Source organism: Pinus tabuliformis, chromosome 9 (assembly GCF_031772625.1).
Source record: "Pinus tabuliformis cultivar Carrire ecotype Pingquan chromosome 9, CPIR1, whole genome shotgun sequence".
Classification (NCBI taxonomy): Eukaryota; Viridiplantae; Streptophyta; class Pinopsida; order Pinales; family Pinaceae; genus Pinus; species Pinus tabuliformis.
The window spans coordinates 1,045,049,468-1,045,065,891 of record NC_142307.1 but is presented as its reverse complement, the minus strand read 5'-3'; the positions used below and the strand labels follow the sequence as shown (position 1 = coordinate 1,045,065,891).

Below are 16,424 nucleotides of genomic sequence, written 5' to 3'. Positions count from 1 at the left end.
AACACACTAGGATTCTCCTAAAGTTCTAATAACAAAATGCATCCCGGCTTTGGGGTCAGGCTGAAGGAAAACTCTGCCGATCATAGATCGGTGAGACGAAAAACCTTCCCGGACGTAGATTATCATTAGAAAGCTAGGTCCACCCAGGCAATTTACATAAACGACTCATATCTGCTAAGATTATTTACAATTCATACATGCAGACTGGGTTTACAATTAAATTGATCAAGCTGCTGATGACTGCAGGCTGGCATGGACACGTCGTTCAAGTGCTGTCCCTTTTTGCAAAGGAAAGGGGGAGGGTACTGCATGGGTAGTTGACCGGTAGTTGTCAACAACGGATTTCTAGCCAAGAAATCCAGCTCCGAGTTGTAGTTGCATGGAGAATTGGAGAGGAGCGGTTCGACATTTGGCGGGAAGATTTCCAGCAGGGAAATCAGGACTTAGAGGGAGATTTCCAGGAGGGAAGTCGAAACTCAAAGGGAGTCCAGAAGAGGAGCGGAAATGGCAGTGAATGGACTGAGGGATCAAGACAGGTTGGACGGGGCTTCCAACTTTGTCATCTGGAAGGCCAGGATCTTGGCAGTCCTGGATCGACATCGCATCAAGGGATTTGCCTTGAGAACCGTGGCTATCCCAGTCGACCCAGTTGATAATGAGAAGTATGAAGATGCAATGGCGAGGGCAAAGTGCATAATCCTTGACGGGGTCAAAGATCATGTCGTACCACATATTGCTGAAAAGAACACAGCAAAGGAGATGTGGGATACTTTGATGACCTTGTATCAGGGCACTTCCATGCAGCGGAAGATGCTATTGGAGAATCAGCTGCGGTCGTATCAGATGTAGAAGGGGGAGCAGATAGATCTATTCCTTCTCAGATTGTAGGAGATTCGTGACCAACTTACTTCCGTAGGGTCTACACCAGATCCAGAGTTCATGGTGAGGACCGTCCTGAATGTAGTCTTCGAGGAGTGGGAGACATTTGTCCAAGGCATTTTGGGCAGAGCTACTGTTCCAGGATGGGAGGAGATGTGGGCAGCTCTTCGCCAAGAAGAGATTAGACGGTTGACCAAGGCGGGGAGTAGTGGCAAGGGAAGTCGAATCAAGAAAGAGGAGGAGGAGGATGTGGCTCTAGCATCTGCGGGGCAACAAGGGAAGAGGAAGAAGGACATCTCCAAGGTGAAGTGCTTCCGTTGTGGGGAGCTGGAAGATTATGCATCCCTGTGTCCAAGGAAGAAAAACAAGGGAGAGGATTCCGACTCCAAGGCAACTCCAACTAAGGCGGAGAAAGAAGTCGACACTGATGACGACTCTGCCATGAATGCTCATGCACCTCTAAAGAAGAGGTGGGTGTTAGTGTTAGTCAGTTCTGCCTGTCACCAATGATCAAATATGCTTTTACCAAGTTTTGTTAGGAGTCTCAAGTCAAATTTTATCATGTCACTAGGTTTTCAGAATAAAATTTGGCCACTGGCTAGTGTGTCTAGGTCTACTGCTGCTCCTTCAAGATTTCCATGTCCGGTCACTACCATCACTCAGTTGGATGTCCCATCATTGAACAAGTCATCATCATCATTTCAGTTATGTCACCATGGTATTTCCATGTCCGGTCACTGCCATCACTCAGTTGGATGTGCCATCATTGAACAAATCATCATCATCATTTCAGTCATGTCACCATGGTCTTCATTCAACTCAATGTCTCCACTAGGTCATTAGGGTTAGAGTCATCAAGGTTGTCATTTCATTCAATAAATCAGGAAATGAAGGAGTAGTGGTAGGGTTTGATCAAAAAGTTATGTTTCTAAGTGTAATTCTCTTCAAAATGATGTAGTAAGTTATGTTTCAAAGCTGCATGAAAAAGTTCCAGGGTACATAGTTTATATCAAAAGGAAAAATGAAATTATGGTGGGCCACCCTAGCATTACAAAGTTGAGTTCTATGGCCTATAAAGACCGTTTTTCTCTCATTCCTCCCATTCATCACATTGTCAAGGGAGCTCTCATCCATCATAACTCATTTCCTCACTCATTTCATTGCTAAAGAGATCTCATTCATCATCAACCACTTCCTCAGCATTTTTATGGCCAAAGATATTCCAAAACATTGGTCTCAAGCTACCTCACTGTGTTTTCTGTGGGAAGCCCTCCTTTTCATGTTTGCAAGCCTACAAACCCTATTCCTATACATTTTATCCTCCCTCACACTCAAACACACCCCTAAAACCCTCACACCCCCTCACTCTCAATCCTAAAGCCTTCTATACCTAAAACCTAGCCCTACGTTGCGTTTTTGGCAACCTTCATAGCTGGGACTGTGTATAAATTCCCTAGCTCTATTCCCTCACTCTTTTCACTTCCCTCCACTTCCCTAAGTTCCCTAACATCCCTCCCCATCTCATAAATTTTTCCTACACCCATTCCTACTCCCTAACCCCTTCATCCTATTCCCTCATTCCCTTCCCCTGTTTTGCCCTCTAGGGTTTGCACTCACAAGTTTACTATGGAGAAGGAAAGGAGGCCTTACAACAAGGGTGGGAAAATGGCAAGGTATGAACTCCTCAATACACAGGAGTTGATGTCCTCACCACTCTCCAAGCAATGTTTTCAGCATGTAGGGTGTCTTGAGTTTTGTGAGCAAGTTGAAAAAAGTCAAATATCATGCTAAGTTGACTAGTTTGTTTGCCACACATCTTAAGAAGGATCAAGTCACAATTGCAGGGGTCACATTCTCTATCTCAGCTGATATCATAGCAGCAGCTACTGGGATACCCAACATTGGTGAAAAGTGGTTCAAAACTCAAGAGTTGGATGCCCAATTCTACCAACCCTACATCAAAGCTCATTGACAAAGAAATCAATGAAGACAAGAAATATTGGCTAAGCAGGGTCAATGATCATATGGAGAAACTCCTTGAAAAGTCCAACAAAGATAACAAGATACATAAACTCATGGCTTCCCGCTATCAAACAAGGAATCAGATTGCACAAATCAAAATTGAGAAATTGAAAACAAGACTGAAAGAAGTCCAAGACAAGCAAAGGGAGTCAAGAAAAAGGGGTAAAAGAATGAAATTGGTGGCTAAAACATCCAAGGATGTTTAGCCTATCATCCATAGCAGCCAAGGAGAAAATTTTGAAAATTTTGGAGCAATTTGAAAATTTTCTTAAATTTTGCAGGAAATGGCACACAAAAGCGTCGCGCAGAGGCACGACCCTTTTTCCCTGGACATCCAAATGAAGTTTTTCCTACATGGATGAGTGCATAATGATGAGTACATGCCAAATCTAAGCTTAGTTTTGCATGAAAGCTTCCTATTTTGATCAGAAACTCAAAAAACCTCACCTTTTTCATGCCTCTGCCACTAAATCTAGACTGGCGCGACGCTTCTAAGTAAGGTTGGAAAAATCAAGTTTTGGAGGTCTTCCCATGGGTATTTTTTGGATCTTGATGGCTCATTGGAAAGTAGACATGTGGGGCTACTTGACCCAACTTTCAAAATGCAGAATGGACTCCTAAACGTCTACCAAAATCAGCTCTCAACAGGCGTGACCCTTTTGCTGGCTGGTGCGACCTTTCTGGAGACACCTTGGGAGAATGAGTTTTTGGAGGCCTTCCCATGGGCCATTTTTTAAAATTCAAGATGATCTGGAAACTAGACAGACAAAGCTAGTTTACTGTTCTTTCAAATTTCTATTTTGACTTAAAGAAGGCACCTAAAAATGGCCTCAAACTTGGCACTACGCTTCTGCAATTTTCTGAGGTTTTAGTTAAAATTTTCACTCTGTAATTTTTCAGAGTTTCTAGTTTGAATTTTGTAAAAGCCAAAAGGTGAAAGTGGATGAATGTAAATGGTCAAATGTAAATTTAAATGGGTTACTATACGGGTAAATAGGTGCCTTTAATGCTTTGGATAAATATCTTGTGATAGTTAGATAAAAGAGGAAATGGTTGAGTAACCTCCCTAGTATGTAGCAGTGATCAAATAGGTGCATGTATTTGACTTTATTTGCTGGAAATTCGACCTCCTAGGGAGGATTTCGACTTCAGAGCCTATATGAGGCCTTTTGTAATCATTTTCAAGGGTTGGATGCAGTGGAATTAAGCCTTGAATGCTAGTGTAATTGAGAATTTGGCAAGAACTAATAGACAAAGTTTGCAGCTATTATAGTGGGATTCCTATGGTATGTGTTTTAGCAGTGTTTTTCCTTCTATGATCATAAGTTTGAATGTATTGTATCTTTCATTTCCATGTTTCATGTGCTTGTTTCCTAAGATAATAAACATAATTCACTCATGTAATGCTCTGTTTTGGAGAAGCTTTCACATTATTGTTCATTTTTCTTCTGATATAAACGAATTCATGAGATTCATGCTTGTTTAGAAACCCTACCTATCTCCCATATACACAATGACAACCCTAAAGTGCTAAAGTGCATGCCTACCTTGCACCATTACATCTCTGCAAATTTGATTCTCAAAGCCTAGACCTAGCACCCTCTGACCTAGCTACTTGGTTTTTCTCCCTTATCCAACATCAAAAACCCTAAATTTTCCAAAACCTGCCTGAGCCTAGCTATCTAGCATAAAATCCTTTACATCTCAGTCAGCTGCTGACTATGATTCCATAGAGAGCGCCCTCTCTGGTTTGGTAGGGCTAGCTACCAGGCATGGCTGTGGTTACCTCGGTTGATTCCTCTCAGCTTGTGACATTGTGGAGGATAACAATGGGGAGACATCGAGATGTAGTTAGGAGGACTACATACTAGGGGCAGGATCCTTGAGGTGCCCAAACTCTTGGATCATATCTGACTACAGGAGCCCTTAATTAATTACGCTTAAGGTGACATTCCAGGAGGAATACTTGACAAAACACCTTAGTGTAAAAGCTCGTCGGAACCGGAACAAGAAGATCTACATGATGGGATGGTTAGATGTGAGTTTTGGTGACTTGAGGAGATGTGGTTGCCAATTTACCCTTTTCCCGCATTAAAAATAATATTTTAATTAAAATAAAAGAGGGAAAAGTGCTCCATGATTAAAATAATAATAAAATAAAAGGTTCTAGAGGGGTCCATCAAATCTATAAAAGAGGAGCAGGAGAGCATTGAAGGATATCTTGGATTTGTATTTTCCTTTTGTGGAGAGGTTTGAGAACCTGGTTCTCTACTTCAGCAGTAGCCCTAGGACAGAAACCCTCAGGTGATTCAGTGAGATTGGGTGCGTACCCATCTCCCCTTGGTGAATTCATCCAGAATTCACAGGAGAGCTTAGCAGTGGCATTGCAGTTCAATTTTGGTGGAGGGCCAGCACAGCATGGGCGCAGATTCTTGAGGCCAGTTTATCTCAGCTATATGGGTTGTATCAACATGTAAACCCCAATTTATCTAATATAATAAAGCTGAGAATTTTCTTGTTCATTGTGTTATGGGATTGCAGTGCTCTATTTGTTTAAGTTTACATGGCAATCTTCTGTTAAGTAAATGGTGATTTTATGTGAAGTGTTTGTTCCATTTTTTTTTTTATTTGGGACATTACATGGCCTTACTAGGATCATCTACATTATAAACTTGCTGAATGGGTTGACATCTTTTACAAAAAGATCAATGAAGATGATGATGAAATCTAGATAATCTTCACTGCTTGAGCATGATGGAATCTGCTGTTGATTTTGGGTAGCATCAGATGTGCTCTAGCTTCGAAATTTTGTGAAGGGGTTGGAATATATGAGATCTCCAAGACCCAGAAATCGTTTGGTGAAATTCGACCCGATTTGTGTTTTATTAAAATAATTAATATTTTTAATGGGGTTCCTAAGTTTAAAGTCTAAACTTAGGAAAATGGGTATGAATAAAAATATGGGTGAGAAGCTTCTAAAAGATGAGCATCAAGTCTAGTTTAATCTTAGCCGTTGATTAGGGACTTAATCTCACCCGTTGATTCATTAACATGAAAAGTATAAGAGGAGGCTTGAGGGTCAGTTGGAGATACACCGAGTGATCAGTCAGTTCGATTTTTCTGGGGTGTGGTTTGCTGAGAAAATCGAACAAGTGATCTGAGTTGCAGTGAGAGGGGCAGAAGCAGTGATTTGGATCGAAAAGGAGTTCTGAGCCAAAGAGTACATGGCAGAGAGGCAGCAGTAGCATTAGAGAGGCAGCGTAGAGGCCTACGCAACCTAGGAGGGGCTCACACAGAGCTGATGTAGGCCAAGAGGGTCTCTTGCAGTGGCAGTGCAGATTATTTGTCAGAAGTCCGAGATTTTGCTGGAGAAGCAAGGTTCAGAGCTGGGAGGGCTGAACAAAAGTCTTCATCCAGTAAATCGATCCAGCAGAAGGGGTGACGCAGTCTTCTAAAGTCAAGACACTGGCCCACATAGTGATTGTGTAGGGACTTCGCAGTGTTTGCCGAGAGGAGCTAGATCGCTCATTGGATCAGCTGTGACTGGAGGAATGAGGTAAACCCTCGTTGTATTTCTTGCTGCCGTGATTTCTTTGAAAGGTTAGACGGTGTGAGAGGCAACCAATTGTACTTAGATTCTGCTTGCTTAATAATATAGACCCTCTATCTGCTGCACCGGTTTTCCCGCATTGGGTTTTTCTGGGGATGTATTGTCCAAAAATAACAGTGTCCCTTCTATGTTTGTTTCATATATTGTTTCAGTTTATGATCTGTATGTCAGTGTAGTTTGCAATAGTGTTTTTCATCACTGTTTATAATAATTAAATAACTTGTTGAATGTAATAACAAGTAGGAGATGCTAAACCCGTGACTGCAGTAGGATTTCTGTTTGTAAAGATTCAGAAATTTTCACATCTGCTATGTACACTGCTATAGGGTAGTTGACACGGAGTGGTCAATAGGGGTTATGCCTGTAGATGATTTGGTGAGTTGTTTTTGTGCCTCTCTGAGCATCTGTGCGAGGGTTTATAGCCCTAAGTGTGGATCATCTTCAGGGGTGAGACTATCCTCCCTAGGGATCTAAATGTTCACTAGTTTCGGTGGTGAAACACCCACCCTAGCCAGTGAAGAGTTAGAACCACTTTAGGTTCTTTAGTGGTGCTTAGCGAGGAAAGACAAAGTTTTGGGGTGACTATTAGAACGTTGTAGCAGCATTCATTGTAGACTAGGGAGTCCAGCCATAGAGCAATTCTAAAGAAGAACGAGTTTCTCCATCTTGTCTATTGTCAGGTTCCTTACAAATGAATTTGATGTAATCTCCTTTTTAGTAATAAATAGGTAAATAGATGGGATTTTTGCAGTGAAATTTGTATATAATCTTTGTATTGGTTTTAATTCTGCCAAATCCTTGGCAAGAATTATTTTGTGCATTTTCTGAAGAAATTTCATAAAATAATTTATGAGAAATTGAATAATCTAAAAAAAGGGATATTACAGTGCTTCTGCATGTTGCTAGTATTCTCAAATGGAGTCTGATACTGTAGAAAAGCAATTGCACAAATGCGGTTAATTCTTCTTAGGACATCATGTACTTTGTGGTCATTAAAATTTAAATGATGTACTTCATTTATATCTTCAAAGAAATGCAATTTCTGAAATATTTATTATACTTTTGGGCCTTAGCAACATATGAAAGAGGAAGATCAATTTCTGCTCACAGTTTTTCACTTTTAATTTTGACTATGGCAACTGTAAATAATCATTCAAGCATTTTCTTTTCTTTTCGAAAATGATACTTCATGCTGTATAGAAAGAATCATGTGCAGGCTGCTTTTGGAGGGCGAACATGTCCACAAAGGGTGAAATTCCAACTGGCTTGATTTCATAGGTAAAATGGGTCATGAATGGTGATACCATATACATGCCTCAAGGTGACTTGAACGTTGGCGGGTGGCTTGAGATGCCACCAACCTCCCCACTGATCCACAACCCAATTTCAAGCACTTCCTTTTCTAAGGCAATTGCAGAAAACAGTCATATTATACTCCGTTGAATCATATTATATGGTCTTTTGCATATCCTTTCTTGACATGTCTAGAATTACATATAGATAACTTTTATTTCTATTTGCAGCAAATATAGTTGACTTTGGTTCTTAAGTAAGATATCACAAGATATGAAGAGTCATTGACATCAAAGGATTTACTATCTGGTAATCCTGATATGGTTTCTACATAATTCATTGAGGATGTTTGCACCTTCCCTTTCTCTATAGGCTATTCTCGAGAGTTTGTCTCTAGTTAGGAACCAAGAACAACTCTTGTTCTCTCGTGTCTGAGATTCATTTCTTTATAGAATCCAGATGAAGATAAAAGGGGGTGACAACTTGTTTTTCTCACTAAAAGCTATGCTACTTATGGAGAAGATTAGACATTGTCTAGGTTACTTACGAAGATTTCCTGATTTTGGCTTCTAAGATATCTTTTTATTGCATTTTCTAGGTCTAATCTTGCAGCTACAAAGTTAGAAGAAGCAGGATATCAAAATATGTCCTCCATTACCTCTGGTCTTCAATCAGTGGAACCAGGTAGGGGATAGAATTTTTTTGAGTTCCAACAAGGGGTGATAGGCTGTATGTTTACATTAAATTATTAAAAGCTGGAGAATTTTGTGAACATTTATACGGGTACCACCTTCTTTTCTTACAGGGACATTTGAGACAAATGGGTCAAGAGAATTGCAAGACGCAGGTAAAGCAGGCCTGATCACAATCCAGGGGAAGATCTCGGCCATTCTAGGCACATTTCTTATAGGTGAGAATCTTGCATTCAAAATATCCATTTATTCTGCCTGAAAAGGTAAATAAATCTTATAGAACTGATAAACATGGAAAATTCTTTGGTGTTTATTTCAAACTTTAAAGAGACATTTTTGATGATCCCTCTTGTATGTGTTTCTGGATCCTTACCAACTTTGGGAATGCTCTTACTAGTGACTGTTAGAGATAGCAGCAGCATTGTTTGCTCACATGCAAGAACATTTGAACCCAATTAAGGAAAGAAACAACATAATCTTGAGCTTGATTCACGTGCATTGTTGCTTTTTTTTAAATGCTTCATATATTACTTAAGGAAAAATATACGTATATCAAATTCAAAGTGATTACACCATCTAGACAACAGGAATACCAGGAAACTCCTGGTCTACATAAGCTAAAATGGCTAGCAAATGAACCCAGGCCCTGACAGGGAAGAACTCAGTGTCACAAAAATCAACTCAAGTCCCCTAAAGTAAGGGGTGAGGAATTGATATGAGCACAGTACTAACAATGAAAATGAATATATGATGGAGTACAAAACTGTGGGAGAGTGATCAAGTTTGACCATGTCTCAAATAAAATACATTAAGTGGGTGAGTGATCAATTTGGACAGCAATTTCTTGACCTTGCGACATGCCCATGTGTGAATATTGCCTTCCATTAAAATTTTACCTCTTTGAACCATTTGTGGAAATAAGTGTCGTGAGACTCAATGCTTGAATCTCCAATTAGAAAATTTTAGTGAGGTTTAGAGCTTTAATCTGTTCTCAATAAGAAGATGTAAGAGTTTCCTCTGGACATTCATCAGTTTGAATTTTTCTTCATTTCAATTTTGGTCTCAAATCTTTCTTTTAAAGCACGTGGAAAGAAAATAAATGAAGCTTTTTGGGTTGTATACCTTCATTGGTTTTCCTCCATATATCGTGTTTTCTCTAATTCGGTTGTGATTCTGGATCCCTGCAGATTATATGTCCTTCTTTGGACTATAATGAGCAATCGCTAGTCTTTCCAACTCTTTATTTCTTCATGTTTGTCTGTTGGAAGGGTTTTGTATTTTTGGCATCTTGAGAAGCATTTGTTCATTCCCCATACTCACGCATTTGGGAAGTTAAGGTCTATTTAAATGGTAAATGGTCCTTGTCCTCGGAAGTTCCATCTATAGCCTCAACTAATTTGGTTGAAGGTGTTACAATAAATTAATTAAAAGAAAATGTCAAAACCAGAAATTACCGAGGTAAATATTTGGGGGTTAGATTAATGGGAAACCATTGACAGTTTTTGTAACGGTTCCTACTTCATTTATATTAAATCCTGAGAGTTGAAGAAGATGTAATCCTGATTGTAAATTTCTCTTGATTAATAAAATACCATACCTTGCCTTGTGGAGCTTTCCTTGATAAATTGTTAGGGTTTTACCACATAAATTTTGTATATTGTGTGTTATTCTTAATCTTGTTATTATCTCTTTGCTCATGTTAGTATTTTTGACAGACTCTAAAAACCAACAGAAGGGAAGAGGAACTCAAAATAAGGAAGGCTGGGCATTCATTCCTTTGCCTCCTTGTTAATGGGTTTAAGTAGTAAATATCAATGTTCCACCAAGACTCCGGGACGTGGGGCCGCAAGTGTGGGAAGACGCACATGAGGATGTGTGGGAGTAACCTCAAATTTTAGGGAAACCTAGGGGGGATGGGGGACATTGGGTTATATAACTTTTTTTATATATATATATATATATATATATATATATATATTGTTAAAATTGGCAACTAGGGCCAAATTCCACTTTGGACAACACCTTTGGGGAAGCTAATTGTAGCATTGAATTCCTCTCTTCGAGAGGACCAAAATCGATATAAAGATCGTCTCATTTGGACAAGCGGAAGTGTGATTTTGAATTTTTGTTTTCTCACATACAAATTATTAAGGTCGGCCTCACCTATATGTCGGCTCATCAAACCCAATAGTCACGTCTCTTGACCCCAACGAATAGTATATAAAGAGGTGCTCACACACATCATATTACACACACATCTCTCTCTGAAATGGCCGCAGAAAGGAAGATAGATTCAACGAAGGAGGGAACTGTTTGACGTCTTGATTGGGCTGCATTATGAGCTGGGTGCCTCAGGTTGGAGGCCGAGTCTGCTAAAGGAATGTTTGGGCTTAAGTTGAGTACCATTCTGGGCATATCTTTCTCTCATTGCAAGTATGAGTTATCCCTAAAGCGGATCGCAGAGTTGGAGTGTTTTTGGGTGTGTTTCCATGGTGTAAAAATCTCCCACATATACAAGAAGCCTCTCTTTAACAGGCCGCAGTCCCTCCTAGAGCTTCAGCTGGTTTGGATTCGTGTTTGAAGGAGGCCAAGAGGCCTGGAAGATTGTTCTCCCTAATCCGCTATCACATGAAGGATCAACGAAGAAGTATGAAGCATGTTATGGGGGCTAACACAGAGGTTGTTGCTGTAGGTTAGGGCTGGCATGTGCCCTAACCAGGTCTGTTATAATCTCAGAGATTTTCCTAGTACAATACAGTTTTTGGGCTCATCATATTTAGCAAAGGAGGCCGCATAACTTGATCCATCTCCTTCAGAAGATCATCTTGTAACTACTACTGATCACTGGTTAGGGCAGATCTAATCTGCTTCTGTTCAAAGACAGGATCACACACTTGTTTGGGTAGGGTGAAAAATTCTGAATCTACACATCAAAAATCCTACTGCAATCATTGGTTTATCATCTCCTACTTGTTTTTACATTCAACAAGTTATTTAATTATTTAAACAATGATGAAAACACTATTGCAGACTACACATACATATAGATCATGAATTAAAAATAGAACGAGACAAATACACAAGGGACACCATTATTTTTGGACAAACGTCCCCGGAAAAACCCAATGCGGGAAAACCGGTACAACAGCTTTGAGGGTTTTCTATTATTAAGCAGCAATTCTGAATACAACTTTGGATGCCCTCTCGACTATCCAGTTACAGAGATAAAAATATACTGGCAAAAACCTAAGTGAGATTACGTCAGTTCACTCGGCAAAATCTCTTTGATCGGTCAATTGGACTGGCTATCCCTGGCTACTACTGCGTTGCCCCTTTGTAGTAGCTGCGTGGGCCTGCGTGGAGCACTCTGGTACACTGCTTCAGCGCTGCGCTGCCTCCTCTACCACTTAGAGCTCTGATGTCAGCCTTCTTGGCTGGTCTTGCTGCTCCTCAGCTAAATTCGGATTTCTGTTGGAGGGTGGCTCTATCCCTGCGCTGGCATTACGTCAAGCAATGTGTGGGCCCTTCCTGGCCCAACATCATCCTCCCTGGGTCTGTGCTGCCTCCTCTGGTATTTCTCTACCTCTCTCTGCTGTGTATTCGAGGTCTCGGAGAAGATCTTCCAACCTCAACTATCCTTGCCCCTCTGCTGCAACAGATCACTTGTTCGATTTTCTCAGCAAACCTTGCCCCAGAAAAATCTAACTAACTGATCTCTCAAGTGTATCTCTAACTGACCTTCAAGCCCCCTCTTATACTTTTCCTGTTGATGAATCAACGGTTGAGATTAAGTCCCTAATCAACGGTTAAGATTAAAATAGACTTGATCATCGTCACTTAGAAGTTTCTCACCCATATCCTTATTAATAACCATTAATATTTTTATTTTCCTAAGTTTAGACTTAGGAACCCATTAAAAATATTAATTATTTTAATAACTCCTCATCCGGGTGGAATTTCTCCAAATGATTTCTGAATTTTGGAGATCTCATGTATTCTAGCCCCTCCACAAAATTTCGGAGCTAGAGCACATCCGATGCTACCCAAAATCAACACTCCCTCTTAGCAAGGAATGTGCTCTAGCAATGCTTCCCAATAGAAGCATCACATTGATCCATGGCATTGGTCCTCTGTGCTACTGATGCTTGGCCTATTGCCCTTCATCCACTACACTGCTGCATCCTGTACTGCTGCCCATGACTCTACCACTGTCACTGCTACATCTGTAATGCAACTCCCTCTCAAAATGTTGCATCATGCTGCCCATAGCACTTCCACTGCTAACTGCTGTAATGCAACTCAGTTACTGAAAAGTAAGTAACTGAAACTTCACCCAAACACTGACATACTGGTCAATCTCGATGCCTCGTGATGCTGAAGCTACCTCTGTTGGTATTGCGCTGCTGTAAACTGCTTTGTGCCTCTCGCACTGCTACAACATCCACTGCGTTTCCTCAGACTTTGGCACTCTAGCAATGCCACTGTCGCTCCATCACAACTTGCTCCAACTGACACTCGTCATTATGCTACTGTTGTTAAGGGTTCTTGTAGCCGTATGTGATCCAAGAGTTTGGGCATCTCAAGGATCCTGCTCCTCATGTAGGCCCTGTTGTCACAAATATTGTCACGACAACGCTCAGACCGGGGGCTGTCACTCTGATCCCCGATCTCTCCGTTTAAGCCTATCTCCCGCGGCTAAGGGGGGTACACCCTATGGGAAAATGAATGACCAACTGTGAAACAGTTGGGTTGGGAGACACGAGGGGAAACAAGCACTTAATTGATTTTGTTAAGTTTAATAGACCAGTGCCTTATGGAGTTAATGATATGAACCATGTAAAACAAACATTTATCATCAAATAACCCAAGCAATGCAAGATATCTAGTAAATTCACAATGCTTTAACGATGATCCAGCAATTAAACTTAAAGAAAAATTAAATGCTTTAAAAAATCACAGAATTTAAATGCTGATCAGTTGCCACTTTCACATAGCTAACTTTAACTGAACATTTAAGTGCATTTAGCCATAGAGAAATGGAACATAAACACTGCAAAAGTCGCCAAAATGAAAATTTCATTTTTTTTTTTTTGGTTAAGCCCTCTCAAAATATTTTAGTTTTTTTAAATAAAACAAGACTAAAGACTAAGTAAATGCAACTTTAAATCCAAAATTTGAACTAAACTAAAAGGAAACCTTTTATCATTTTTTTTATTTTTTATGAATTTTTTGTATTATTTTTTTATTTGATTTTTGATAAATAAAACTAAATAAAACTATAGAAAAAATAAAACCTGAATTAAAATCTAAACTAAATTAAATCAAAATTTAAACTATAAGAAATATATATATATATATATATATATATATATATATTTCAAAATTTTATAAGTTTTAGAAATTTTTTGTTTAAAAGGTTGCAATAAAATAAAAATAAAGTCCTAGTCAAAAATAAACTAAAGTATCAAAGCTTGAAATTACCAAAATCTAATCTAAAGCTAAAGTCTAAAAAGAAAGTAAAAAAGAAAATTTTTAACTCTTTTTTTTTTAATAAAATCCTAAGTCAAATATACATATAACCTAAATAAACAAAATTGAAAACTAACAGCTAAACCCTAACTCCTAACTATACTATATAAATAAAGTAAACAAAACAACTAAATTTACTTTTAATTTTTTATTTTAACACATGTTATAACATACAACATAAAGATTTTAATTAAAATATAAACCAACCTATCTAAACTAAAAAAACTAAAACCACCTACGCTAAAACTCAGAAACAAAAACAAAACTCTAAAGACTTTTTTATTTTTATTTCTTTCTTTTTTATTTTTATTAAATTTTTTATTATGATGTAAAATCCTTAACCTAAAATCAACATAGAAAAAAATAAAGTTAAGAAAAAATCTAATTTTAAACTAAAACAGCGTTCACGACTTTAATTAAAACAAAACTATACAGCAATATACTCTACCTTATTTCCTGTAAATCAAAACGCAGCTCAAACAGATTGAAATAGTTGGTTATTGTTTTCTTATGCGCTGATTTTCGATGGCGGAGAAGTCCACGGATGAAGGGCGTAGGTTGCTGGAAGAGCTGCGTAATGGTTCTGGCAGCGTGAGGAGATACAGACAGATCTGGGCAGCGAAGGGCAGCTGAGCAATGTTTGGAAAACCGCAGGGAACTGAAGCGAGCAGATGCAGGAAAAGCGTGGCTTGTGGGGAGTGTGATTGATGCTGCTGGAAAATGGCAGCGTGAAGATTGTGTGAATTTTTTTTTTGAAGAGAAAACGCAGGCTCTGCAGCTAGCGTATGGGCTGAGGGATGTAAGTGAGAATATGCAGGTGGAGCGATGAATACACAGCAGCAAAGAGAGGAAGGGTTGTAGATCGCTGAGCAATAAAAGGCTAAGGAAATACGCAGAGGCTTGTTGCAGATAAGATGAAGGGGCTGTGGTGAGAAGTGGAAAACTGAAGCTGCCAGAATGATGCTGCGTATTTTTTATTTTTATTTTATTTTTATGCGTTTTGCAGGTTTGGAAGGTTTGGACGAGCGGTGAAGGGAAAGTGATGGCTGCGGATTGAATGAGAACCGCTGGTAATGAGAGAGGGTTAGCCAATACGCAGAGCAGGCAATGAGGAGGCAACGTAGAGAAATGAAAACAACGTGCAGCTGCGTGAGGGTTTGGACAGTGAACAACCTTTAAAAAATTTCGAAATTTCTCCAAAAATTGAAGACTCCAGGCAGCAGCAGAAAAAGGGACCAGAAAACCCTCCAAATTCTCCAGTAAATCTTAAATCACCCTGCTTCAGATTTGTTTAATGAAAACCCCAAAAAAATTTCAAAACCTGTATCAGCAACCTGCAATAACAGAAAACCCAGAAATAAAATCTGCCAGAGGCAAAACCTAAAAACCCTAAAACCAACGAAGTAATTACAGTAATTACAACTTAGAGGCTCTAAAATAGCCAGATTTGTCAATAATCCACAGTAATATTTTCAGAATTTAAATTTAATGTGAGATACTTCGGAAAACCCTGCATGCATTCATAAAAAATTTCAGATGATAAGCCCGGAATTAAAACTAGCTGGACTCTTTTAGAAAACACAATCCGGGAGTTGGCTGGTTCAGCCGAGAACTTCCCCTAACGCCTGGTAATCTAAAAAAAGATTTCCTGCACAGCTTAAAATCAACCATTAACATAGAGGGAGAAAACAATAGCGGAATCCAGATCAAATGGAGATACCTGCCACTATATTTCAGGATCCACACTATCATTCAAACCCCAGAGATCAGACAAGATACCTGTGCCTAGATCAATCTTCATCAAGCTAAAATCAATGGTTGAAAATAAAATTATACAGAAACGTAAATCATCTTACAGCACTTTCAGAAGAGTAACACCAACAAGATTTTTAACCCCAAAGTCTTTCTTTATTGCACAAAAAATGACTACAAGAGAGCTTTTTTTAGCACCAGACTCTCAGATCAAATCTGATCTCAAATGACCCCTAACACCCTATTTAAAGGAAAAATTCCCAACAGCTAGTTCGAGTGATCCATGTCAAACTAATCTTGACCGTCGATGAGGATCAAGATTTCTTTTAATCTTATCCGTCGAATTTTTAAATGCATTTTAATATATTAAAAAATTAAAATTCAGTATTTATCAGTGTTGTTAAAATCGCGATAAAATCGCGATTTTATCGGAAAATTGCGATTTTTTCATCTTGCCGATCAAATCGCGATTTTTATACGAAAAAATCGCCTACTTTTTTTTTTGCCGATTTTTACTGAAAAAATCGCGCTTTTTTCAAAAATCGCGATTTTTTCGAAAAAAGCGCGATTTTTAACGAAAAAATCGTGGGGGATCAGGACAGCATAGTTTTATAACTTTTTTTGGGTTTTTTCATGCAATGTTTTTT

The 16,424-nt window shown here is 39.1% G+C and overlaps 1 protein-coding gene across 2 annotated transcripts in view; it reads left to right on the top strand.

Moving 5' to 3' along the window:
- LOC149152269 (rhodanese-like domain-containing protein 9, chloroplastic) overlaps nt 1-16,424 on the top strand; it is a 327,951-nt gene that overhangs the window by 250,547 nt on the left and 60,980 nt on the right. For both annotated transcript variants that reach the window (XM_089441244.1, XM_089441245.1), the window contains exons 4-5: nt 8,403-8,488; nt 8,610-8,714. In XM_089441244.1, coding sequence (XP_089297370.1) covers nt 8,403-8,488; nt 8,610-8,714 — 191 coding nt within the window. The remainder of the gene's footprint in view (nt 1-8,402; nt 8,489-8,609; nt 8,715-16,424) is intronic.